The sequence below is a fragment of the Argentina silus genome (assembly GCF_951799395.1).
Source record: "Argentina silus genome assembly, chromosome: 3".
Classification (NCBI taxonomy): Eukaryota; Metazoa; Chordata; class Actinopteri; order Argentiniformes; family Argentinidae; genus Argentina; species Argentina silus.
The window spans coordinates 3,362,679-3,378,106 of record NC_139657.1 but is presented as its reverse complement, the minus strand read 5'-3'; the positions used below and the strand labels follow the sequence as shown (position 1 = coordinate 3,378,106).

Below are 15,428 nucleotides of genomic sequence, written 5' to 3'. Positions count from 1 at the left end.
CAGCACAGTACGGACTTTCATAGCGTAATGACAGTCTATTGCGGACTTTACTGTACTTCATTGCACAAAACCAACAGCACTGCCAGCACAAGACTGGAGTTAAAGTGATTACATTGTTTCTGACAGGGAAAAAAACCAAAACGTGTGTCAGACAACAAATTGACCAAAACGGATTTTAGCTTTACAGGTTATTATACAAAGACAAAACAAACAAACAAACAAACAAACAGAAAAGAAAAAAAAGCCTACTGAAAAACACAATAACATAAGTAACCAGTGGATGCTGCTATTGAGAGAGGGAATGCACTCTGTAAAGGTAGAAGCCGTTTGTGTCGAGGTAGACAGCAATTAATAACCTTATGAATGTCCTTGGGAGTAGTGGCTAAAACTGCATACTGTTATGCTTCACTGGCACATAAAAAAAGTTGAATTAAACATATTTACTGTGAGAAACACAAGGAAAGAAACTAGTTCAAGACAAACTGTGCTCAAATACCATATGGCAACTAGTCTAGTGCTGCGCAATTAAGAGGAATAAATTAGGCATATCATCAAATACTTGTGGTCAGCCAACTGCATTCATATTCTTACAAAACTATCGGCCATCTTTTTTTTAGGTTTGTCTTGTGCAAAAGTACAGCATTAACTGCTTCTTAACACACAGTAAAGAACGTATTACAGTTTACGGTAGACATATCCAGGGGTTTAAAATCACAGGTTAATGGCAACATATTTCCTTTGAAAATATGACCACTGTTTTCAAGGGTAAATGTACATTCTCTGATGAAAAATAGACAACAAAAGTCAACACGGAGTCTGTTGGGACAGTATGTCAGAAGCGGGGGAGGCTGGTGGAGGTAGAAATCGGAGGACGGGCTCATTGTAATGCATGGAATGCAATGAGGAATGGTATCAAACACATAAGTTTGATACCATTCCTTATTCCGCTCCATGTATTACAAAGAGCCCGTCCTCCGATTTCTACCTCCAACAGCCTCCTCTGGTCAGGAATATGAATCTTCCCACAGTAACACACCATGTTCTTTTTAAATAGGCCAGTCTCAAAGTGCAACATTAGGGAAATCAACCTAGATCTCTCTCTATCCATCCTTCTGAATCATTGAAAGTTATGTAGAGAAAACATAAATCATAAATGAACAAAAATGGAGAAAAAAAATTCAAAAAACTGTACCCTAATGTGGCGATGCAATGATGTCTGTGATTTATCATAATCCTAATCTTACAAGGAATGACCTTTGGCATATGATGAACAAGTCTAATATTATCATAGAACATACTGTATGAAAGGTTGATTTCCGTTGTACACAACATAACGGTGATAAACAACACAGTGTAAACAATGTGACAAAGAGCGTCAGTGGTAAATTCAATGAAAGGTACAGAGGATCCAAGAGGGAGGAGGTGGTGAAATAACAGAGCATATATACTGTACTGCACGTTTCGGATTAACTAAACATTATTAAAACATACCCTAGTGTGTCATCTGGAAGTTGCCCTACATGTATGCTGTGTCCAGGGGAGGCTGGCGGAGGTAGGAATCGGAGACTGGCCTCATTGTAATGCATGGAATGGAATTACAAATGGTAACACACACACGAACACACACGACCACATTTGACACCATTCCACATTCCATTCCATGCATTACAACAAGCTCGTCCTCCGATTTCTACGTCCACCAGCCTCCCCTATGTTGTGTCTCACTGATGGTAATATACTGAATATCTAAATCACTGATGGTAATATACTGTCTCACACTTCTGAAAGGAAAACAACTATTCATAAAAGGGTGTTATGGAAAAGGTAAGAACCCATACGGTGGCTCAAAGAGTTTCCACCAACCGCCTCCTCCACTCCTCATAGTGCATCATCCTTTCGCCCCTCCGGTTCTTATGCGTTTTGCTCCTCAATGTCAGTGCTACTTCCAAACAGGGTAACCAGCTGCTCTTCATAATTTGCTATGTTTCTCTTCATTATGTCCATGCAGGGGCCCAGCAATCTCTCAAACGCCTGGACGTCCATGACTGGCAAACACAAGAGGAGAGGGAGGGAGTCAGACACAGGGTGCGAAAACTCAGTCTACATTAGTGGGATGTCTGTGAAAACAGATCTGCCCTCACTTACTGTACATTTGTGTCTTGACCTCGATCCGCGAGGGCAAGAATGTTGCATGTTTGCAAACTTACAGTACAGCTAGTAGAAGCAGGTCAGTCTTTGTCGGCTTTGTCCTCAATTGACATGAAGACATAAAGCTGACGTTTCAACCTTCATGCCCGTCTCGGGCAATTTAGAAAAAAATAGGAAATGGAGTAAACAATAAGAGGAAGTACCTAAACATTTGACGCTCCCCACAGCATACGCAGAAGCAGCTCTGGGCTTGTTCGTGACAAGAGCCAACTCCCCGAAGTGCTGCCCCCTGGTGCACGTGGCGATGTCCACCTCCTCGTCTTCTTGGTCTTGCTCTTTTTTCGTCTAGTGAGAAGAAGTGTCCCAACATGAAACCACAGTGATCTGTCTCGTGTATACAGCTTATACTTATACTGCACTACTTATACTGCACTACCTGTATATATTGTTCACACTGCACTTTTCTGCTTTTTTGCACTTCTGGTTAGACGCTAACTGCATTTAGTTGTCTCTGTACTTGTACTCTGCACAATGACAATAATATTGAATCTAATCTAATCTAATCTACAATACATGCAGCGCACAATTGAAACATGAATGATCAATCATACATATGTTTAATACGTTAAAGGCATTGTTTACCCAAATTACAATTACATTGTTTACCCAAATTACACAAGTGTCGATTCACAGATAAGACAAAGCTTATATTTTCACTTGCCTGTCTTTTGACAGTTTTGAAAAATAGGACATAGGGACTTTAAATCACTTTAAAGTGTGTGTTACCTATCTGCACAAACTTACCCTGCTTCTCTTCATGGTGATTCTAACTTGGCCAGATTCGACAATGTAGAAACATTTTGCTAGATCGCCCTGCAACAGAATATTAAGGACAAGTATTAAAAGTGGGGGAGTAGAAAAAATTTATAAAGAATTACAAGAATAACTCACAGCCTCTTAATGCCTTAGACTGCAGTCCATTCAGCTCTGGTTAAAGATATGAACATAACATGGCAATGCTAAGACAGAGCATGAACGCACACCGATGTTGGGTTCATATAGAACAGTGATAGTCAATCCTGGTCCTGGAGAGCTGCAGCGGGTCCAGGTTGTGTCCCAGCCTAGTGCTATCACACCTGATTAAAATAATCTACTGGGCCCAGTATTTCAAATGTTTTAATCCGGATCAGAATGATCTGGCTGATTTCCCCTGTATTACTCATTACTGTATTACTCATTCTGATCCAGGTCAAAGGTTGAGTATCACAGAGGTAGACAGAGTGATTTGGCCTTGTGAAATAGTGAGCCTGGCCCCTTGGATGACCACTCCCTTACAACCATAGCAGAGGTGGGTGGGTGGGGGTGTGTGTGTGTGTGTGTGTGTGTGTGTGTCCATATCACTGCTATAGAAAAAATCCAAGGAGAAAAGAAAATTACCTGAGCGATAATCTGTTCCCCATCACTGTAGGATTTAGATGAGAGCACGTCTACAACCTTCATTCTCTCTGAAAGCTGTGGGTAAGGACATACTGTCAAGATTGGTTTCTCTCCCCCCCCCCCTTTCAACAATACACACGTTCTCTACTGGCTGAGTTAAAAACGGGAGATCTTAACCTCTAATGACGTAAGAAGCGGAAGGGTCTCAATGAATGTCTCGTACATTCTCCTCTTTTTGGCATTGTTCTTAACAATGATCCTCCTGAATGTCAGACGGTCCTGCAAACAGACAGAACGTCCATGTTAGGATGAGTCCTGTCAACATTTACATTTTACATTTATGGCATTTAGCAGACGCCTTTATCCAAAGCGACGTACGACAAATACATTTGTTTAAGTAAGTGAATCATCTATCCATCAGTCATCATAAGACAAAGTAATCAATGCTCACACCAGGGGCCATAGGCAGTCGTAATGCCAGTAGGCACATTTTTTTTTTTTATATATATATATATATTTTATTAGCAGGAGAGAACTTGTACAGGGGGGTAGCAGGGGAGAAGAGGTCTCGGGGTTAGGGTTAGTATAGGGGGGGTAGTGAGGGGGTGGAGCGGTCTTTAGGAGGGACTGTTTAGATGTAGCTTGAAGAGATGGGTTTTCAATCTACGGCGGAAGATCGGAAGTGACTCTGCAGTCCTGACCGTTGTGGGAAGCTCATTCCACCAGCGGGGCGCCAGGACAGTGGAAAGCCTGACCGAGTATGCCAACATCTGCCAATGGTTATCCTAATTCTTTCATAATAATTTCATATTCTTTATTGCTATGAAGTGGGATAATACTAGCTTTGCTTCAAGACAAGAACACCAACATTATTTCATTTTCATTAAACTGGTACACAATGTGCAGTCCTTCAATCAGATTGTGTGATTGATTGTCGTCGTCGTCGTCCCCCCCCCATGATAAATCCCTCTGTTCGTATGTGAAACGCGATATCTCAGACACCACTGGGACCATTTTGACGAAACTTGGGTGAATGATGTATCTTGCCATAGAGAGCCAGCAATTACAAAATGACACTGATTGGCCTAAGGGGGGTGCTATAGTCAACAACTGAAATTGCACTGATTGTCCCAAAGGGGGGCGCTATAGAAAACAACTGAAATTCAGAAAATGATACTGATTGGCCGTGGGGGACGTTTACTGTTGGCTTGTTTTCTTTCAGTTGTGTCCTTGTCGTGTTCATCCTAACACTTCCAGCAGGGGGAGCTGTGTGTCAAGATTTTCACCCAAAAAAAGCATAGGGGGGAGAGTGTGGATTCACTGACCAGGAGCAAGAGCATGTGCAGTATGGAATGTACCATATACTAGCATAGGGGAGGGGGGGGGATTCACTGACCAGGAACAACAGCATGTATAGTTTGAAATGTGCCATGTACTGTACTAGCATGGGGGAGAGAGGGAATGTACCATGTACTACCATGTGGGGGAGAGGGAGGATTCACCGACCAGGAACTACTGCATGTATAGTTTGGAATGTACCATGTACTAGCATAGGGGGGAGAGTGGGGATTCACTGACCAGGAACAAGAGCATGTTTAGTATGGAATGTACCATATACTAGCATAGGGGAGAGGGGGGGGGGGTGCACTAGCCAGGAACAAGAGCATGTTGCATGTATAGTATGGAATGTACCATGTACTAGCATGGGGGAGAGGGGGGGGGGGGTACACTAACCAGGCACCACAGTGCTCCAGGCGAGGTGGCAACGATGGTGGCTGCCCTCGGGGTATTGTACATCAGCGCCAGCTCTCCAAAGCTCCCGTTGTTGTCGTAGGAGCTCACCGTCTTCTCTGCTCCATCGGCCCTCAGAGAGATGTCAAATGTCCCTCTGCAAGACACACCATGAAGGGAGGTCAGAGAGGGGGAAACATACACTTCATGTCGATATGATCCAATGTCCAGCAGTGGAGGCTGGTGTAGGTAAAAATCGGGAGGACGGGCTCATTGTAAGTGCATGGAATGGAATGAGGAATGGTATTATGTTTGATACCATTCCTTATTCCATCCCATGCATTACAAATGAGTCCCTCCTCCGATTTCTACCTCCACCAGCCTCCACTGATATCCAGATATGATCATTGTTGACTAAGGCTTTCCTAAGTCATTTCATTTCATACAGTACAAGGTCTTCTGTTTCACTGTCTACGGCTCTCAAGTTTCTTGGTATTGAGCTGAAATCCAAAGGGGGGCCAAATACACACTAGAGGGAATACCTTTCAATGACGTAGAAGTTGTCCCCATCATCATCTTGATCAATAATGTGCTCCCCAACTTCAGACAACTTCTCAAACATGGCGTCCAGCACTTGAGATATTTGTTCCTACGAAAACAACAGGTCGAACTCGTAAACAGGAAATAAACTGCACACACACACACATCTGATGATGAGCATATCAAAAGTTAGATAGAGAACAGATATGCCATTGACTATTATAGCACTGCACTGCTCTTCAGGCAGACTGCTCTTCAACACATTGCGCTGAATTGTACAAACGTAGGGTTCTTCAGAATGAATTTCTTTGAACCTCTAGTTACAAGATACTTAAAAATAACTCTAGTCACACGGTGCAGTGAGCCATGGCACAATGCCGCTGGCCCCAGGCCGTGTTCTCCTTAATGTGTAAATAAGGGTCCATGGAGCCACAGCAGTGGGCAGGGAGACTTCCACTCTTCAAGTGAAATCCCAAGTTCAGCCCGAGTTCCCTCCGAAATGTTTGCAAAAAACCCCAGGAGGACGTCACCTCACTTTACCTTTTTCATTTTCGGCTAGGCATGAGCATCAGACTTCTACTCCCTACCCTACTATCCGAGCACTGGGTAAAACTCACCGGGTCCAGGTTCTTGAACAGAAGAATGTCCCTGCACGCTTCCTGTAGTCTCTGCCTCTGGTCGTCTGTTTTAGGGTGGGTGACCTGCCAACAATACAGAGCAAATACATGTAATGTGGTCCTCTGCGGCTCAGCCCCCCCCCCCCCCCCCAACAACACACAGGCACTGCACACACACCCTCCGAGACAACGCACGTGTACACCCCCAGGGAGAACAGAGCTCTGGGCACAGGGTCGGCAGTGGTAGGCACCTTAGACGATGATGCCAGCAACCCTCCAGTCTAAAATATGGCACAGAAGTTCCTTTTGTTCCTCTAATCAGATTAGTAAACTGCTTGGTTGTTTGCTCCCTCAACCTTGTTTGAGATGGAGAACCACTACCCCCCTGTTAATAAATCAAATAAATAAATAAATAAAATAAAATAAAATAAAAAATTCCTTCTTCTAGCATTGTGATTGCCAATGGCCCCTGGTCTGAGCATTGATTACTTTATCTTATGATGACTGATGGATAGATGATTCACTTACTTAAATAAATGAATTTGTTGTAAGTCGCTTTGGATAAAGGCGTCTGCTAAATGCCATAAATGTAAATGTAAAATGTAGAATCAGCTTACCCTGGGCTCTTTGTCTTCATCATCTTCATCAGGGTTGAACGCCTCAGCACACACTGTAAAATAGAAATAGAAATAGAAACTGTTTAAAAAGGAAAAAAAACAACATTAATTTCTGTTAGACATGAAGCCTATGATGTCAGAGATTAGGTAAACTAATCTGCAATGGAATCTGAGAAAAGGATGTTAGACATCCAGATTATGAACAGAGAGGGCAGAAGTCATGCAAGCAACTGCCTGAACAATGCTGACATGATTATACCTAAAACATTTATGAGAGTATGACTCTGTAATCACCACTTCTGTAATCCCAAGGGTTTGGGCTTTTAAAGGATTTCATCAAGGTGGCATTTGTACAAATATATATCTTGGCTGTACCTCCTTCCTGTGAAAATGACATCTATGGGAGATTGAGTAGACCTAATAAAGCCTGGCTTTTTAAACATATCAAAGAGAGAGTTAACAGCCAACCAGACCAGAGAAGAGTCCTGTGTGTGAGGGAACTTAAACCGGAGGGTCATAAAAAATGTTCCCTGTCCCATAAAATCCTTTTTGGCCTAATTTCAAGATGAAAATTTAAAAATATAAATTATGAGAAGTATGTTTTGTATGTTTGATAGCCTTTCCCTATTTTGCCTCGTCAGGGAGTGGAAACATGAGTTCAATGAATTCTGCTTCCTTCTTTTCAATCTCGGCCTACATGTAGGTACAGTACACTCACACTCAGAACTAGAGCAATACTTGGTTGGTGCCATAATGCACTCATAATGCTCTCATTTATTATTGATGGTCTTCTCCATGGACCTAAAGTGTCTTTGAGGACTGAGAAAATCGAAAATAAAAACAAATGTATTATAACCCCAGATAATAAATGTATTATAACCCCAGATAATAAATGTATTATAACCCCAGATATCAAACAGCCCAAACAAGTAGAGGATCCAGTCTCTCTCTTGGCCTATACAGCAGCTGCGTCCCAAACCCTTCCACTAGTCTCCTACCCCGGAATATCACAATACCTGGGGGAGGCGAGGGGAGGACAAGACCAGAGGAGGGGAGGGGAGGACGAGACCAGAGGAGGCGAGGGGAGGACGAGACCAGAGGAGGCGAGGGGAGGACAAGACCAGAGGAGGGGAGGGGAGGACGAGACCAGAGGAGGCGAGGGGAGGACGAGACCAGAGGAGGCGAGGGGAGGACAAGACCAGAGGAGGGGAGGGGAGGACGAGACCAGAGGAGGACGAGACCAGAGGAGGCGAGGGGAGGACAAGACCAGAGGAGGGGAGGGGAGGACAAGACCAGAGGAGGGGAGGGGAGGACAAGACCAGGGGAGGCGAGGGGAGGACGAGACCAGAGGAGGGGAGGGGAGGACAAGACCAGGGGAGGCGAGGGGAGGACGAGACCAGAGGAGGACGAGACCAGAGGAGGCGAGGGGAGGACAAGACCAGAGGAGGGGAGGGGAGGACAAGACCAGAGGAGGGGAGGGGAGGACAAGACCAGAGGAGGGGAGGGGAGGACAAGACCAGAGGAGGCGAGGGGAGGACCTGAGGAGGCGAGGGGAGGACAAGACCAGAGGAGGCGAGGGGAGGACAAGACCAGAGGAGGCGAGGGGAGGACAAGACCAGAGGAGGCGAGGGGAGGACAAGACCAGAGGAGGCGAGGGGAGGACCTGAGGAGGCGAGGGGAGGACAAGACCAGAGGAGGGGAGGGGAGGACGAGACCAGAGGAGGCGAGGGGAGGACGAGACCAGAGGAGGCGAGGGGAGGGGAGGACAAGACCAGAGGAGGGGAGGGGAGGGGAGGACAAGACCAGAGGAGGGGAGGGGAGGACCAGAGGAGGCGAGGGGAGGACGAGACCAGAGGAGGCGAGGGGAGGGGAGGACAAGACCAGAGGAGGGGAGGACAAGACCAGAGGAGGCGAGGGGAGGACAAGACCAGAGGAGGCGAGGGGAGGACGAGACCAGAGGAGGGGAGGGGAGGACAAGACCAGAGGAGGCGAGGGGAGGGGAGGACCAGAGGAGGCGAGGGGAGGACAAGACCAGAGGAGGCGAGGGGAGGACAAGACCAGAGGAGGCGAGGGGAGGACAAGACCAGAGGAGGCGAGGGGAGGACAAGACCAGAGGAGGCGAGGGGAGGACAAGACCAGAGGAGGCGAGGGGAGGACAAGACCAGAGGAGGCGAGGGGAGGACAAGACCAGAGGAGACGAGGGGAGGGGAGGACCAGAGGAGGCGAGGGGAGGACAAGACCAGAGGAGGCGAGGGGAGGACAAGACCAGAGGAGGGGAGGGGAGGGGAGGACCAGAGGAGGCGAGGGGAGGACAAGACCAGAGGAGGGGAGGGGAGGGGAGGGGAGGACCAGAGGAGGCGAGGGGAGGACAAGACCAGAGGAGGCGAGGGGAGGGGAGGGGAGGACCAGAGGAGGCGAGGGGAGGACAAGACCAGAGGAGGCGAGGGGCGGACAAGACCGGAGGAGACGAGGGGAGGACAAGACCAGAGGAGGCGAGGGGAGGACGAGACCAGAGGAGGCGAGTGGAAGAGGGAAGGAGAGGTTTCTCCCACTATTAGGACACACCTAACGTCTCCCTTTCAGCCGAACTTCTCCTGAAGACTAACAGGCGTCTTTCTACTACCTTCCAGTTGGCATGAATGCCCATCAGCTCCACTACGCCTCCAGCCATCCCATTACCAAACATCCAGGGATCAGCGCAGTCATACTCCTCTGTCTGGATCAATACCCCCCTCCCACACGAGAGATTAGGGATGCTCATCTCAACGCTGCCCCTGCACCTAGCCTGATCTCTCATCCTACGTCATCCAGTGACGCGCTTCCTGAGCTTTGGGCAAAGTGCAGTAAGCTGTTTCGCAGAAAATCGTGGCGTGGTGGAAGCTCACGACGACGGTAATTCGTCTCCATTATAAGCAGAGAGGCAGAGAGTGACATGAAACAGAGTGGAAAAGTGTTTCGGTATTATATTCAGGAACAAATCTGATTTACAGCCTAGCTGAGAGTGTTAAGGTGTCAAAGCTTCGGCACCTCCGACGACATTATCCAGGGGATCTTTACGTCCGCAACATTCAAGACACTGATCTACAGGACCTCGGCTACACTTAAACAAACTCCAAAGAATGGGATTTAAACAGAGCCAGCAACTTCATACTGTGTTGTTCCAGAGGATGGTTGGTGGTGGCAGAAATCGGAGGACGAAAATCGGCTCATTGTAATGCATGGAATGGATTCCGGTCCTCAGTTTGTTCAATGCATTCCAATGAGCCCGTCCTCCGATTTCTACCTCCACCAGCCTCCCCTCCTGTGTTGTTCACAGTGCACGACTTAAAAAGTATCCTTGGGGGGAGAAAACTGGGAGGTTAACGGGTTTGTTTGTTGATAAACTGCTGCTTTGCTGAACGACAGTATCAAACAGCCCAAAAGAAACAGAGGATTGAAGACTCCAGCTTAAGGCAATTCAATGAATATAATGATGCCATGGTTCAGGAACAGAGACTGCAGACTTCAGTGGGCCCAGCCATAAGGCCTGTGGGCTGAATCTTACTATTTAACAATTAAACAGGGTAAACAGAGCAGCACGACTCAGACATTCAGTATACAGACACACCATACAGTACATACTCAATTCCAACATTATACGCTTTCAAAATTGTGGCCTGCAAATTGTACTGTGTGTCATTCACTGGTAAATTGCATGAGAATGATCACCACCCCCTGCTCCTCAGAGGCGTATGTGTGCAGGCTTTTGTTGAAGCCCAGCACTAACCATCTTGACTCTGACCATTCTCCTCTGTTTATTTACCATGTCTTGAGCTCAGACAAGCCAATTAGATGGAAAACACACATTAGCCAACAACATCTCTGTACAGTAGTTCATCTTTTATCAGGAGATCATGAGACAAGGACAGATTGCAGATGGATGAAATACAATCCTTCAGGCATATTAAAGGCAGCAGAATCACAACAAATGTACATAAGCTCACCTGAGGCTCTTCTGACGTAGCGGTTGATCACAGGGGCTGGAAGGGAAGAGGAAGGACATTAAGGAGGTATCACACATGATAAGCCAATGCCTACTGTACCACCAATGATGCTGTGATCATGGAGAAATCTTTTGAGACATGTCTTACATCTAAACTTACAGCTGAATGGTGGGCAAAAAGACTTCTGACCAACAGCGGCAAGTTAGGCCTAAATCATCGCTCATGGCTGGTGCAGCGTAATGCCCAAACCAGGGAGACGATCTAACCTGAGCCAAAACTCAATTTGAATAAGGGAACCGAGTCCTTTGAAGTGCGTTCGCTTCCCTGGACGAAATAAAAAAATAAATAAAAAAAAAAACATTTCCAGCATCCAACCACAACAGAAGCACTTAGCTCTAGAACAACACCTCCACGTGAAAGATACATGAGGTGGGAGGTCCTGTCCACCATGAACACCTTGCTAGCCAGCTGCAGTTGCCCTAGAAAGCTCTCGAGAGGTCTGAATATCATAACGAGGCCCAGAAGTGGTTGTGTGATGGGAACTGGCTCCGCTCACTGGCCCAGAAAGCCACAGCCGTATCCTGCCAGGAAGACCGAATGCACCGGTCCTCGAATGACGACCCAACAGAGCTAGCCTAGCGTAGCGGACTGGACCGGTGTGCTGGGGGTTCCGTCTTGTGTCAGGGTTCTACGGTGGCAAGTTGTTACGACATCCACTTCATTCAGCAATCTTGCAGCATGCGAGTCGGGACATACTGTAGGGTCTCAATAGTCTAAACTGGCGTCCTTTCTCTTTGAGAATCTTGAATACCATCCTGTAATTTTATTGAATGCTGCCCTGAAACTGTAGATACTACAGTGTGTAATGGTGCGCCTTATACTGGCGGCTGAACGAACCAACACTTTTGTGAAACTCCCTCAAGTGAAAATATGATTAAAAAATAAATAATAATTATCTCCTTTCCTTCAGCTGCACGGACGCGAAAGACGTGAAAACTGCATGCACCTGGTAGCAGGGGAGGTAGACAATCGGAGAACGGGCACATTGTAATGCATGGAATGGAATGATGAATGGTGTCAAACACGTGATCTGTTCCATGTACTACAATGAGCCCATCCTCCAATTACTGCCTCCACCAGTCTCCACTGCATGGTACAGTAGGCACCTAGTAGGCACCCATTCACCATATTGCCGGTCCTGCTGTGTTACCAGGTCGGTGCAAATGAATAAGAGATGAGGAGGCCACCCTAAAGTGTTGAGACGCACCCCTGGTCCGGGCTCAGTTGGACCAGGGATGTCAAACGCCCTGGAGGAGCACAGCGGTGTCTGCTGGGAGTTGTTGTTCTTCACCATATGGCCCCTTTCAGATGTTAGAAACGCGAGTCCTCGCTCACTTCCATCTCAAAAAGCTTTGGGGGAGAATATCTAAAGGGGAGGAACCTGGATCTTCTCCTCCAATGCATTATGAGCAGGAAGCGAGCCGAGGGCGGAGGAAGATTCGAACAATTGAGAAATTGTCGTCTGATTTGGGCTAGACCCGGGAAATCAGGTGTGTAGACGTGCCACTCTCAACGTATTGATGTATAACTGCCCACGAAACCATTAAAGCTGTGGAATTAAATCTAGGGCACAGAGACACTGTATGAGTTGCCATGGAATTATACCTTTGTCAATGTGATCTCTATGATCGCTGAACATGGCAGACAATAATATTCCTTTTGTGCGCTCTGTGTGTGTGTGTGTGCGTACGAGTTGTGTATGAGCACACATTTTGTACCAGAGATCAGAGAATCAGCCTGCATCCTTGCCCCAGACCTCTCATCCACAACCACTGAGGCTTGGGGAATGCTTACCTGTCAGAAACTCTGGGGTTTTTTGCAACGCAAATCACTGCCATACTGAAAGACGGGTCTGTCCGTGTTAATAAGGACTAGACCTATTTTATCACGCCATTTCATTTAACACTCGATTAACCCCCTCTGAACCGAAGCTCAATCGTGTCACACCATATTGCTCAGGTCAGGCAAGGCATACAGTGTGACGCGTTCGTTGGCCTTTCTCAACGACATGGGTTGAAATGTGTGCAACGACGCCAAATTACGCTCTCACGATAAGCTCCCTGCAAGAGCTGCACAGCTGGGCAGCATGTTCATTAAACATCAATCACCATTCATGACCATATATGGGAAATAGGCTAGGCTACCCGGGCGGTTGTTATTATGTGGCAAGCAATTCACTGGTTAGGTTACATTGTTTCTCACCATAAGAAAATGCCTTGCAATTAATGCATCCCGAAAACATAAACAATATAACCGCTATCTATTACCCACGAATTCCTCGTCGTCTGACTCCGACTCCACTCCATTTTCCGAATCGATTTGCATGGTTTCTTCAATGAAGTTGACCGCTTTTCCAGGTCTTGTGGCCGGATTTTGGTCATTGCCAAATGAGGCCCCTCTGCTCTCACTGTCCTTTAAATTGGTGAAATACTGCAGAGCGAACTCGAGCAAATCTCTCGGCTGATTTCTCAACACTTCCACGGTAAAGCTCTGCAACAGCTCCGTCAGTCCTTCAGGAATTTCTATACTCATTCCTGATGCCAATCTATGAAGAATGCGAACAAAATGCGGATTTTTACTGCGAACTGTGTCCAAAAAAAAAAAAGAGAGGCTATTCACGTCAATTGCAAAGATAACAAACAAATAAAAGAAAAAGAGAATATAGACTGCCTAATTAATCGTCGAAATTCGCATAATGTCCATGAATCCTTTCAATTTGTTGAATGAAAATGGCTCTGAATTTTTGGACCCAGCATCTTTTGCTGTCGGCTACAAGAAGGAACCCACGCATGTGACCCGGGAAACCATGGCAACCACCCACCCAGAGGATTGCGCACACGAGCCGCCTGCAATGACAAAGCTGCAGGGGCAGAATGTTCGGCATCACGTAGCCTAAGTACCGTAAAATAAAGTCTGTGGTAAGCACGGTAGTAATGTAATCAAACGGAATTGCGCTCCACATGCGTAGGCTGTATCAGATGACAGACCACATGTGCAAATAAAATCATCGCATTTTATGTTTGATTCTATCGTAATAACTAAAACAGACAAAGGTCACGACTACACCAATACGCTAATGGAGTACAAGTACACTCGTGGATTTTAGCCCCCTTGCAATTCAAATCAAATTCGAATCAATTAATTAAATCACTCACATTTATTGAAATAGGATATTCATATAATAGTGTATGCTGAAAAATGTTATTGTGGCACACGCATGTCCATCACAATGCAAATATTAAAGGTGCAGTATGCAACATTAAAGCTTTCTCATGGTTGTAATTATGTTTAATCAGTAGCGATCAGGGAAGGATTTATTTCCCTTGAAAGAAATATTCCATTTACGAACGCTGTTTTGGTCCTGAAAAGCGCTTTCTAACATGGAGTGTCTAGGGGTGACACTCAGTTTGTATATAAACATGTTGTTAATGGCCAGAGGTGTTCTAGGGAATGGACTCACTGCTTTTCGCCTTTCTGTCTCTGGTGGATGCCACTTCGAATCGAGCGGAGGATGTTGTTGTTTGGAACTTCAAACTGAAATTTGCCGCGGTGACCAGAGGTGGCAAATTTCCAGCAGACTTACGACCTGCTCATTTAAAATCTAATGGCTCTAAATATGTTTTGTTATATGCTTAGGGCCAGTAGCTATTCTGTTTACTTTCCCACAATTACATTAAGACACTAATATAATCATAATCCCAGCTAGAAGTTAGTGGGCACAATTCAATGGTAAAATTGAACACTTCCTGTTCTTACCCACTTCCTGTCCTTTAGGGAGGCAATTTATAACATAACTCGTAACTCAGAGCCACTTAATTGTACTGGGGATTGTCAGGGGACGACTTTAACACACATGAACAGGGGCTTTCCCTCTCTAACATTGTGTGTGTTTGTGTGTGTGTGTGTGTGTGTGTGTGTGTGTGTGTGTGTGTGTGTGTGTGAGTGAGTGACCATCATGCAGTTGCCTATTCAGTCGAATATGTGCTGAACATGCATCAAACAAAACTGTGAAGGTATATTACACATTGTCCCTGTCCAATCATAGGTGACGAATGGTTGCAGATAATAGTCCTAGGTCTGTGTTTGTCACATATTGCTTAATAGGACTGTTGGCCAGGGGGGTTATGAGGTTAAATATGTGGTGGGAGCGTTTCTGTGGGAACATTTCAAAAATAAATCTGCTCTCCCTCAAAAGACAAATGTAAACATAATCTGGGAACCCAGTATTAGCGGCCTGCTCTCTCACCCACTCATTATTACAAGACTGGAGGAAGCGGAGGGTTTTGACAGGTGTG

The 15,428-nt window shown here is 46.0% G+C and overlaps 1 protein-coding gene across 1 annotated transcript; it reads right to left on the bottom strand.

Annotated features, from left to right (window-relative positions):
- Nucleotides 1–1,911: 1,911 nt before the first annotated feature.
- On the bottom strand, nt 1,912–13,665 carry prkar2b (protein kinase cAMP-dependent type II regulatory subunit beta; the record flags this gene model as incomplete). The annotated part of the gene is made up of 11 exons (XM_083667316.1): nt 1,912–2,045; nt 2,352–2,493; nt 2,953–3,021; nt 3,586–3,660; nt 3,763–3,864; nt 5,320–5,473; nt 5,859–5,965; nt 6,474–6,557; nt 7,091–7,143; nt 11,074–11,109; nt 13,401–13,665. The coding sequence occupies 11 exons, from the start codon at nt 13,663–13,665 to the stop codon at nt 1,912–1,914; spliced, it is 1,221 nt and encodes a 406-aa protein (XP_083523442.1).
- Nucleotides 13,666–15,428: the final 1,763 nt, after the last annotated feature.